Source organism: Vipera ursinii, assembly GCF_947247035.1.
Source record: "Vipera ursinii genome assembly, chromosome: 1".
Classification (NCBI taxonomy): Eukaryota; Metazoa; Chordata; class Lepidosauria; order Squamata; family Viperidae; genus Vipera; species Vipera ursinii.
Genome location: NC_139512.1, coordinates 251,054,825 through 251,066,868, shown reverse-complemented (window position 1 = coordinate 251,066,868; position 12,044 = coordinate 251,054,825). Strand labels below are relative to the sequence as shown.

Genomic DNA, 12,044 nt, shown 5'->3' with positions numbered 1-12,044 from the left:
CTGGAATGACTCTCTACCAGAGCCGAGTGGAGCCGGGCTGCGGCGGCGTCGTGTGTGTGTGTGGGGGGGGGGGGCAGGGCAGGTGTATAAAAGTTTCCCTTCCCTTTTTCTGCCTTCAGCGGCTCCCTCGCTCGCTCGCTCGCTCAATCGCGCCGGGAAACAATGGTCCCTCCTGAACGCTTTTCAACTGGGGTGAAGCGGTGTGTGGGCGGCGCAGAGCAAGCAACGCGGAGGAGCTCTGGGCCACAATAGGATTCTTTCCCCCCCCATTTTTTTTCTTCTTCCACCCCAGTCTCCCATTTCGTGGCTATGGTGGGCGTTCTCCTCCACCACCACCCCCTCCCGTTAAGCGAACTGTCCAAATTAAAGGGCTTTCTTTTAAATAAACATTTTCTTTTTTTTAAAAAAAGAGGAAAAGTAAGGCGATGTTTAAAAAGGGAAAAAAGCAACCCAGGAAAAGAAGGGAGGTGGTGGTGGTGTGTGTGGGGGGGGGGGGAGGAATAACCTTCGGCCATGTTGCTTTACAGGCCCCGTGTCCCAAAGTAGCGAGGTGGAAAGTAACCCCCCCCCCACGCACACACACCCTTTCCCGGTTGGGAGAAGCGGTCTCGGGAATTAGCTTTGAACATCTTGATTTATTTATTTATTTTGGAGCGATTCCCCGCTTTGGCTGTCTGGATCCTGCTATTTTTTTTGGGGGGGGGGGGCTTGCGCTGCCCCGCCCTGGCCAAGCGCCCTCCATGCTCTCTGGCTGGGATTCTGGGCCCCCGTTGCACGTGACTCGCTCAATTACATGCCTTCTTACTACTAATTTCACCTCGGGTCTTCCGAGTTGGGGTGAGGTTGGGTGGCGGGGGCGGGGGCGGGCGGGCGGGGGGGAGGAGAGGAAGGTTGGCAAAAAAAAAAAAAAAAAGGAATAGCCAATCGGCACTTCCAACGGCCCTGACACGCCGGGCTCATTTACGAATCAACAACGAAATTTGAAAATCCGCTCCCCGGGCCACGAGTTGGCACGTTTTCGCTACGTAGATCCGTCTGACGCTCGCTCGCGAAGGGTGGGGAAGAATTCTTTGTCGGAACACACAGCCCCGCCAAGCTTTGCCTGCCTGGGCTGCCTTAGCGCAGGCGGCATGCCCTACGGCGCTCTCCGGAGCGAAAGCCTATTTTTTTTGTGTTTGTTTTTTTTTTAGGAGGACCCGCGTGCAAAGACAGTTCGTAACGGCGCGAAATCCCGGGAGGTGGAAAGCGCCGCTCTTTTGAAAGGGGCTCTGAAGCCGATCCACAAATCGGGCGGTGGGGCTCACCTAAAATAGCAGTCGGCGGTTTGAAGGTTAACTTGGCACCATTTCTGTATTTTGAAACTTGACTGGCTTGGAGGTGCTTTAGATCAGCGTTTCCCAACCTTAGGAACTTGAAGATGCGTGGACTTCAACTCCCAGAATTCCCCAGCCAGCTATGCTGGCTGGGGAATTCTGGGAGTTGAAGTCCACGCATCTTCAAGTTCCTAAGGTTGGGAAACGCTGCTTTAGATCTTTTGTGTGAGCGCGCCGGTCGCGTCCCGCTGCAATCGGTGATGGGCCAGAAATAGGGGGCGCAGTCTTGCGTCTTCCTGTACACATTTACCTGAAAGTAAGCCGCCTTCCTTTCCGCTGACCGCGCACAGAAATTGGCTGCAGAGGCCTGCGCTCACCCCCACCCGCCAAAGTAAATATAACTGAACTTCACGGATCTTACTACTATGTAAGTGTATCTGCGACTGGTAATCTTGCAGAACTGGTAATGAATCACTTAAGGCCATCAAGTCCACTCCCTTGCTCGGCGCAGGAATCCTAATTAAATGATCTCACGCGAACGATTGGCGAGACTTGTTGGCGATGCCTCCCGTGAATAAGAGCCCTCTTGTTTAATTATTAGGATTTCCCCACCCCATTTTAATTCGGAATTTGCTTTCTTAGATCTATTATTTGGGGTCCCGCTCTCATTACGATAATAGCCATCTTCCGCTTGAACCACATTGCAACGTGCCGTTTTATTCCCCTCTCAGTCGAATGTTTTCTGGAAGGGAAAGGGGAAAACAAAATCATGTCTCTTGGTGGAATATCATCAGAGAATGCATCGCATCAGGGAAGCCTCTTTTAATAACAGGGTGACATTGCTAAAATGCACAAACTGTTCGAACGATTAAACGAGCATTAAAATACGCGCTGCACTCTTTGCAGGACTAATATTCCGAAGGTGCTTATTTATGGCCCTGCCTTGTGTAGGCTCGGTCGATCCAAGCCTGTTCGGGATCACAGTCCGCCTTTCCGGGTCTGTATGTACCCTGTCCATTATGGAAGCCTACCGGAAACGCGGTGTCATCTCAATTCGGTTCAGGATGCGAGGCAGCCGAGCGTTTTCAAAGCCTTGGGGGAAAGCGGTACGCGGGGGTGGCGGAGGGAGCGGGATGGCGCTTCGTAGGTTCCACCGCCCTCTCTCATTCCGGGGGAGGGGATGTGATTAATGACTTCCTAAATAAGAGGTCAGTTTGCAAGCTCAGCGTTCAACGAAGCTCCCTCGGCAACGATTGTTCTCCAGGAGGCGGGAGAATGGAGGAAGAGAGACTGGAAGGGCTAAACGAGAATTTGCCAGGGAAGAGGAAACACCGGAGTGGCGGCTGGAAGAGAAGCAGGAAAACAAAGACTGGAGGAATGAAGCTGGCTCAGAAGTTGCTGTTTGAATCCGTCCCCTTCTAGACAGCCGGCAGTCGCTCCCGTCCAGGCGTTACCTGCGAGTCCGGTCACCCTACGGTGGAATTGACATTTTAATAGACCCGTACACCAACGACACGGGGAGAAACCGACCATCTACCTAAAGAGCTCTTAACTTCATCAGCGGAATCCTCTCAGGGCGACACACAAGGCGGAGGGATCAAGCTTGAGGGGCGTGAATGACAAGTGCACGCCGCTGCCTCTGTGACGCTACCGGGAATCCTGGCTGCTCAATTCTTGGGCGCGTTCACCTTGAAGGCAGCCCAGCGACTCTTACTTCCATGCGAGATTTCCCAGTCCTCTGGCGCTGGGCTGAAGTGGCGCCAGGACCGCTCGCTTAGGAGTCCCGCTGATTAGCGTTGTGTTTGGGATCGCTCGCCTTCTAGTACGTAGCTGCGTATGTGCTTACATAAGCACGTGCGCTGTATTCCAGTGGAAAGGATACGAACAGGATTAATCCCAACGTATCTTGTTTCGGCCTCCCTTGAAAATACCCGCTGCCTGTTTTTTCCAAGTCCGATCAACGTTTGCAAAGGTCGAGGCGGGGTCTGCCACCCGCCCCCCCCCCCATCCCTCCCGCCGTGCTGTAATTTGCCCTGGATGTTCGGGGTTTCTTTCACCAACGGAATCACAAGGTTGTCCGCTGTTGGTTTAAACCTGGCGACAGGCAGTCTGAACAAACAAAGATTAACTAAAGGGGCCTATTTACTCCCGGGTGAGACTGCAGGGAGAGAAAAGGCGCAAACCTCTTTTCCTTACGCCCTGTTTTAAGTGGACAGGTTACTTTCCTGCCGCGACAACATCTCCACGCGTTAATTCGTAGCGATGCCAAGGTTGTGTTCTCTCTCTCTCTCTCTCTCTCTCTTTTTTTTTTTTTTTTTTTTTGGTGTAGGGGAGGAGGGCTGAAGTTCTGTACGGCTGCATTCCTCTGGGTACCTTCAACCATCAGCTCCCCATTGGTGATTCCGCTGTTGGAGGTCGTCTTGCTCAGCTCTCGCTCCTCCTCCTCCTCCTCCTCCTCCCGCCGCCCTCCTCGCTCCATCTCCGGCGCAGCTTTTCTCGCAACTAAAAGAGCGCGCAGAAAAGCCGGGAAGGGTTGGGGGGGAGAAGAGAGAGAAGAGCTAAATGGCGCAGAATCTGTGGCGCCTCCTTCTGAGGCTCGGGATCGGGGCGCAGGTCTCAGCCCGGCCTCGGGAAGGTTTCCTTTAGAAATAAATGCCTTCGGAGTTCTAGGGGACCTCCTTCCAAATCAGCCCAGGGAGAAGCGAATCTTTAATTCGAAGGAAGAGCTTTTTGAGACTGGAGGACAGCAAGAGATTTTCCTAAAAAAAGGGTGAGGCGGAGAAACCAAAAACTAAAACGCTTTTACTTAACCAGAAACAAGAGGACCGAACTCAATGTCTTCCTGTTACCAGGGGCTGGGTGCTGAAATTGAAAAGAAGGACGTCTTCCCCACCTTTCTTTACCAATGAGAATAAACAGCCTTCAAAGGGTTTGGGAGAACCAGAAAAATGAACAAGGTGACGGAACACGCTCTGAGGGATGATGTAGTGGTCCGTCCAAATACGGGACTGTTTCTTGCTGCAGCTCGGGCCGTTGTGGCTTCTCTTCGGTTTAAGGAACTCCACGGCTGCATGAAACCCTGCACAACGAACTAAGTATTTGGCTCCTGCCTTTTCAGAACGAAGAGGCGTTTTGCCTTAAACCCCCCACCCCCACGTAAAATGGATTCGCAAGGTTTGACTCCTCACATTGGGGGAGGTCACCTGCCTTGGATCTCTCTTTGAGGTTTTGCCTTCTCCGTTCACCTCGTGTGATAGTCGGTTCTGCACGCCACTGTTCAATTTTCTCCCAGACCTCCAAAAGCCGAGACAATGCGAGAAAAGCATCATTATCTATCGTATGCAAAATACGGTATTGCTTAGCAACTGAAGTTCATGAAATATCAAGTTGCATTCTGCGTGGCATCTGTTATAAGTTTAAAAGAACACTCGCTGTGAAGAAAAAGCCATACACACACACACACACACACACACACCATCCTTCTATTAATACACCCGTCCGCAAGAGTTTATATGCTGGCAGGACGCTAGAAACGCAATGCCTCCGCTGATAGTGTAGGAGGTGAAAGTCTTAAGAAGGCAGAATAAACAGGTTAGCTCCCTCCCGTTCCAAAAAATAAAAGATATGCGACTTTTGGTTCAGAGCGTATGATTCGGTTTTGCAGAGGCTTTACTTAAGTGGTGTTTTGGGTTGTTTTTTCCCCCCAAGTTCAGAAATACCGTAAAGCAATTACAGTATTGAAGACGCTGTCAAATATGAAAGTCGCCTAGGGAAGAACTGGCTGCAGGCGGTTGTGCAGTATTCCAAAAAAAATATGCGGGTTTTCAAATGACTGCTCACCTGCCTTAAAATTTGAAAGCCTCCAATATTAGCAGAATTAAGGTTGGGAGCCAACGGTCTGACCCAACAGTGCCAGATGTTTTCGGCTCACCCGTTTTCATTTCCTGCAAAAACACCAGGGTCCCTCTCCTCACCACAAACTCAGTGTGTGCGTGCTGGGAAAGAGCGACAATAGCAACACTCCAAAAGCGCTGCCCTGATTTTGCGGATTTGGACGATGTGAGGAAGGCCTCTCTTCCTTCAAAAGGTCGAAGAGTCGGCGATTCAGGCGTGAAGGTTTCGTTCCCGACGACCCCTGCCTTCTGCTGCCCAGGCAAAAGCGCGTATTTCGAACAATCCGGGCGAAACCCCCGAAACTCGACAGGCGAAACAACGGCTCGGCGGCCTTGGTGTGAGCATAAGGGCGCGAATTAAAGGGTGGGGGTGGGGAAGAGCCGCCTTATTCCAACCCCCCACCCCCACCCCAGATTCGAGATTCTGCACTCCTGCCGCTCGCTCGGGCTGTTTTTCCGACGGCGACAGCCGAACCGCACCAGCTGTTCCGACAAAGTTCCAAGGAAGGGACTTTTTTTTTTTTAGGAAGTAGGAATAGTGGTTGATGGTTTGGGATCGGGGTGGGGTACTCCTAGGATGGAAGGACATTTAAACGGCCGCGAATACAGAAAGAATGTAACTATTGGCTGCCATCTAGCGATCGCCTGGGATTTTACGGTCCTCATCTGGAAGCGCCGGCAGAGGAGTGGAAGAAGCGCTTGGCTTTGCCCCTCAAGCTCCAGGAGCTTTAGACAAGAGTGGGTGCGGGGGTCGTGGCAGAATTCTAGACTAGTTGGTTCCCAGGTACAGCTCCGACCTCTCTTTCCCTGAGAAGAACTTCCGGGTACCTGTTACTTCAAGCAGAGCCTCCTCCCCAGAACGAGCTATCTAATATTTGGTAGATTGGAAACGGAAAGCAAAGGGGGAGGGTGGCGCTCAGAGAAATCTTACATTCCTGCATTTTTCACCTCTTCTGGATAAATAACCCTTTCCCCTATTTGTTAATAGACGAAGTCTTAAACTAAGAGGAGCGTCTTCTTTTCCCCCTATCGCCCACCGTCATCGGAGTCTCCTGCAGCTTTCGCGTCGTATATTTATTTTTGGCACCAATCAAAAATATTTCTACTGTCCGTCCGTCTGCTCTCCCCCCCCCCGTCTCTGTCATCTTTGTCTTCAGTCATCCACAAACTAATATATGTAACACCGAACAAAAGTCTTCTTGAAGATATCTCTAATGTCTTCATAGCCTGTTTGCTGATAAAGAGGACTTTTAGGGGCGGGCGCGTGCATGCATTTGCGTCTTTTGTTGCGGACTTCGGAAAGCCGCCTTTTCGGTTGCGGTTCTAATCCAGAAAAAGCCAACAGCTGACTTCAGTAAGGACGGTGGTTAGAGAAGACGCCTTAAACACCGTCGAGAGGACATTTTTTCCCCCGGCTATTTCACAAATGGCCAAGGCACATTTCAAAAGTAAAATGCGGGAGTGGAGAGAAAAACCCAACTGTATTAACAGTAGTCCCAGCCTTCAGTTTAAAAGCAGACGTTTTATATGTTTTGCTAGCTATCGCGGGGGGGGGGGGTGGGGGGGGGTGGGTGTTATATATTATGCAGTTCAGGGACAGTTTTTGCTGACTTATGTCCACAGTTTTTTTTTTCAATGATGGGGAAGGAGGGAGTTTCGGTCTCATAGTAAACGACAAGTTTTAAGACAAAATCATGATAATCTTCCTCATCCAATGTTCGCCTGCCGCTTGGAATACTCATTGCTTGGAAACCCCATCGATGTGAATGCGAGGCTTAGGAGAAGGTGTGACCTTAATCTAGATCACCCGAAGCGCTCCTTGATTATTTTTTTTTAAAAACTACAGAACTATGTAACTCTTCCATGGCTTTGAACGTTTCTTGTACTGCAATATAAACCAACGCCAACATTGGATCGAGTGTGACCTATGAAGACATTTCTTCTATCCAACAACCATTTCGCCCTCTCCAGTGTAAATACTGAGGAACTACGCTGAAATTCCAGGTGCGACTTCACAGTACCCAGAGGGGAGCATCTTTGTCTGCTGGCTAAAACGTAGCTACAATGGGAGCAGCACCCCGAATTTCCTGGGACCAGAGGAGTAACTAGTTAAGTCCTCCAGGACCAGTCTACTTAAAGATTCCTATCGCGTTCCCCGCAACTACCTATATTCCTGTTAATTTAAACCGCGGGGGGGGGGTCCGCAAAAGGTTGGCAGTTACACGTGTGGGCTCTTGTTTTTTTCCTTGGCTACTACTGGTATTAGCATTTCATTTCGAAAAAGTGTTGCGATATCCCGGTTGTGATTAGGGGAAGCGGAAGTGGGGGGGGGGGAGAGGGAGGCAGCCGAAATAAGCCTTTAATTGGTTGGTGCGGGAAAACTTTCTGGTAGGCGAGAGCCGACGGATGAAATTAAGTGGGAGAGTCGAGCGTTGTGGAAACTCGGGGCTCCAATTATCGAAAAACCGATCGCCATCCTGAAGAGCCTGGGAACCTTCCTGGCCAAGACGAGTTTCAGGATCGCGAGGCGGAGAAGGAACAGGAAAAAGCGGCAGAGAAACGGCTGCGTAAATCAGCTGATGCCTCCCCCCCTAACCCGCCCACGGACGTTTCTTGTTAAAAAAAGGTGCAAAAGCACGGGAGGGTCCGCCTCTAAGCCTAATGTATGCATCTAGGTAAGAAAGCAGGAGTCATTTGCGATCCACGTTCACTCATCGGACTATTTAAAACAAAAACAAAACCTGGGTACGGTCATCGTGCAACATTTAAATGAAAACCCTATTTCATTCATTCTTTAGGACAGGCGCTGGAAGAAACGCCTTGTCGCCTTCAAGCAGGAAGAAATCCAGGGGATTCTTCAAAATTCTTCAAATTTTGCCCTGCAAACCGCCCTGAGTCCTTCGGAAATAGGGCGGTATATAAAAATAAATAAATAAATAAATAAATAAATAAATAAATAAATAAATAAATAAATAAATAAATAGGAATCTTAGGTCCGGCATAGCTTAGGCCTAACACCACCCCCACCCCGCCCCCCACCCCCGGAATTCCCTGCGACTTGTTGCCTCAGGATCTCGCAGGGAAGGGGAGAAGGGGAATAAAGATAGCGCCGTCCAACCCTATATTTAAACTTTTTTTTTTAATTGGAAAAAAAAATCGCAAAACCTTCCCTTGCCAGAAAACTCGCCCAGTTCGACGCGTGCTCGCCAAGGGGGCGATTGCAGCCGTCGGCTTCCCAAAGGCTGCGGGTGTGGGGGGGCGGTGAGGGGGGGTGAACCTCCTGTGGGCGTTTGGACCCTGGGGAGCGAAGAGGTAAGCCGGTCGGAGGGGGCTCGTGTCAGCAGCCGCTTCCTTACTGGTTGGCTTGGCGACAAAGAGGCAGAAGCTCCTTCGGGAGCGAGAGAGAGGCCAGAGGTGGCTGACCTGCAGGCTTGCGATCCCGTGGCTCAGCGCAAGGACGGGAGGCTCGTTTCGTAGTCCGGCCGAGAAGAAGCGAACGGACCAACCTGGAAACGCCTCAGAAAAATCTTTTCTAAGTTTATCCCCAGGCGCCGCCTCCTCCAGCCCTGCGAGGAAGAGTTGGCGTAGAGATGCTCAGCTGTTGGTAGCCAATCGGTCGCGAAGAGAGAGGGTGGCAGGCCAAGTCGGATCCCGAGAACCGGTGTGCCGGAGGAGGCAATAAAGCAGGGGTCTTCAAACTTGGCCCTTTTATGACTTGTGGACTTCAACTCCCAGAATTCCTCAGCCAGCTTTGCTGGCTGAGGAATTCTGGGAGTTGAAGTCCACAAGTCATAAAAGGGCCAAGTTTGAAGACCCCTGCAATAAAGGAACGGGGGAGTTTCAGCGGCAGGGCGGACGGGGCAGTTACGGGCGCCTCCTCCGTAGAGGCAGGCGGAGTTGCCCCGGGTAAGGAGACAAGGCTTTCAGCGCTCTCTATCTGAAGTCTGCATAGTGAAATCAGGGAGGAAGGGAGCTCCGGGCTTTTTGCTCCCCACCAGGGCATGTGTATATGTTTAAGTCTCTCTCTGTGTGTGTGTGTGTGTGTGTGCGTGTGTGTGTTTTGCCTTGCACCGGTTCCTTTCTGCGGGAGGAAAAGGCAGTCCACGTGGAAAGGAGAAGAGAAAGAATCGGAAACTTCTCGTCTTGCAAAAAGGAGCCAGAATGATAAGAAACCGATGGAAGCTATCTTTACAGGGTTCAATTTCGCCGTCCAAAGTGACGGGCTACTTTATTTTAACGTGTTGAATTAATTGTGGTGGGGAGGGGGAGCTTATTCTTTCCTATAACATCTGGGGCGGGGGGGGGGGAAACACCTTCAGAGGTTCAGGGCGCATGCGCCACTGAAACCTCGCCGCCCTCCTCCCACGTCGTGGGGGGGTAGAGAGAGAGAGAGAGAGAGAGAGAGAGAGAGAGAGAGAGAGAGAGAGAGAGAGAGAGAGAGAGAGAGCATCTTGCAGGGAGCAGGAAAGTCATCTTCAGCCACGGTTAACCAAGGGCAGGGTAGGCAACCTTGGCTCTTTTATGACTCGTGGACTTCAACTCCCAGAATTCCTGAGCCAGCCATGCTGGCTCAGGAATTCTGGGTGTTGAAGTCCACGAGTCTTAAAAGAGCCAAGGTTGCTTACCCCTGACCAAGGGGAAGCATTGGAGCCTAGAATCCTAGACAACTGAGATAGAAGTGTGTCTCTTGGAATGGATAAGAGAGAAGACTAGAATGAATTCAGGCTCTAAGATGGGTCTTCTTTCACCCAAGGCCATAAATAGAGTTGGGAGCCCAACTTTGATCAAAATCCTCAGATCATGGGGCGGAGGTGGTGGAGGGGAGGAGAGAAGACCAATAAGGGAAATAGTCTGTGGACATTAATATCCTTCTGAGTAAATGTGGGAACTTGTACTGCTTGGATGGCTTCTCCAAATACATTTAAATAGTTTTAAAAGAATACGGCATACTGTCTAGACAAAACTGTTTCATTTAGCCGTTTACGTATCTCAACTAAACCCAGGAAGTTTCGTTTAATGTTGCATTACATATATCAAATGTCTTACAGGGGAAATACGTCAACGTTCCTCTCTCAAGATAGAAAAATAAGTGCTCATAACGTTTGACATGTAGGAAAATCAACTACTGTAGTGTTCTACCAGGATCTCCAGTGCCCCAGAACAGAGTTAACGTGCACAGGGAAAGTGAGATTTGCACAAATGGGAATCATCTCAAACAGGAACAATGCTTAGGTTCTAGACCATTATTATTCCAGGCTACATGATTTACAGCGTTCACTTACACAGAAAGGTTCTTCAGCTTCATAGGTCTTGGGAATTCGAGAAGGACACAGTCAAATCTTAAGGCATCATTGTATTTTTGTTTTCTTTCTTCCTTAGGGAAATTAGGGTTTATCTACTGTATCTATTTCAACTTCATAGCAAACAGATGAGACAAGTACACAGTGAGAATGGATAAGAAGTGGGGTGAAATAAGAACTAACCTGGATTTGAAGAAACTTTCCAGAAGGATTTCATAGTCTTCTGAAGGACCTAGGAATCAGAGAGCTGCAGTCACTACCATGTTAATTCCAGCAGAGAACTCTCTATAATTCTCCCTTCTCTAGTTTTAACAGCTCATTAGAAGGCTGTAAAATGCCAGCTCTTGACTCTATGAAGTGACCTATAAACTTTTTTAACAGGTTAATGCTTACCTAACTCATTACAATCATCCAATTAAGTAATAGGTGGTGCTCTCATCAAAGCATCATCAGAGAAGGCATTCACCTTTTAATGAAAATAACTGAATAATTGCAGAAGTACCTGAAAGTCTTTTTTGATTGTTGAATTTATTATTTACTAATCATATCATGCTATAAATATTTTAGCCAGATCAACAAATATACATGAAACAGATGGCATTCACTTTGGTCAAGTATGAGCAAAATGCAATAGGAACATATTTTTTAGATAGGTGACATAGCTAATAAATAAATCTTTCCATGCATCTTTATTCAAATTGTCTTTTTAGATTCATAAAAAGCAATAATATTTGGATGAACCTAATGTGGTTCGGTGTGTGGTGTAGTTGGTTCACATAGTGTGGTGGGATGGAGGGTTTGTTGTCACTGTGTGTTGGGGGGAGAGAGCACAGGGGGAGGCTCAGCTAATCTCAATGTACACATGTTGTACTTTGACAATAAAGGTTTATTATTATTATGTGTTAATTTATTATTCCATTACTTAATGGGGCTTATTTGCCTATTATGCCTTGCATATTTAAGAAATGTCAATATATCAATAATTGAGCAAATAAATTTTGACATTCACAAACCATTGGATAGTTCTGTTTTTTAAAAGTGTCTTCCAGCTACCTCCTTCCATGTCAGCTACTCTGCAAATGGAAGGTGGTATAAAACTAAGTTTAATTGTTTTGTCAATCTTTCCATTAGGCTTTATATTCTATAAATTATAGGTTGAATTTATAAATTTATAAGTCAACAATTCTGTCTTGAACAATGGTATCATACAAAAATTATTCAAATTTAACAAAACTGAACTTGAACAGTAGAAAGAGAAAATTTAATCGTTAGCAAGACAGACATTTATACTGGGATATATTTCAGGTGTATAATAGTTATAAGGGAACAGAATTCCTTTATTTCAATAAGGAAAAGAATAACATTGATGTTACAACATGAATTTCTTCAAGACATCAGTTCTTCCTTTTTTTTAGAAAGAATACAAAGAAAAATATAATTAAATTGCAGTCAAAAAGGTCAGCATCTCTTTCCTGTATAGAATTGACAAAAGCAAATATGCTGTACTCAGATTCTGTTCTGAATAATTCAAAACTAGG

At 48.1% G+C, this 12,044-nt stretch overlaps 1 protein-coding gene across 1 annotated transcript in view; it reads right to left on the bottom strand.

Moving 5' to 3' along the window:
* The window catches only part of LIN28B (lin-28 homolog B), a gene marked incomplete at both ends in the record, with an annotated part of 71,403 nt that extends 60,680 nt beyond the window's left edge, over window positions 1-10,723 (bottom strand). The window contains one exon of the mRNA XM_083356140.1: window positions 10,690-10,723. Within this exon, the coding sequence (XP_083212266.1) occupies window positions 10,690-10,723 (34 nt within the window). The remainder of the gene's footprint in view (window positions 1-10,689) is intronic.
* Window positions 10,724-12,044: the final 1,321 nt, after the last annotated feature.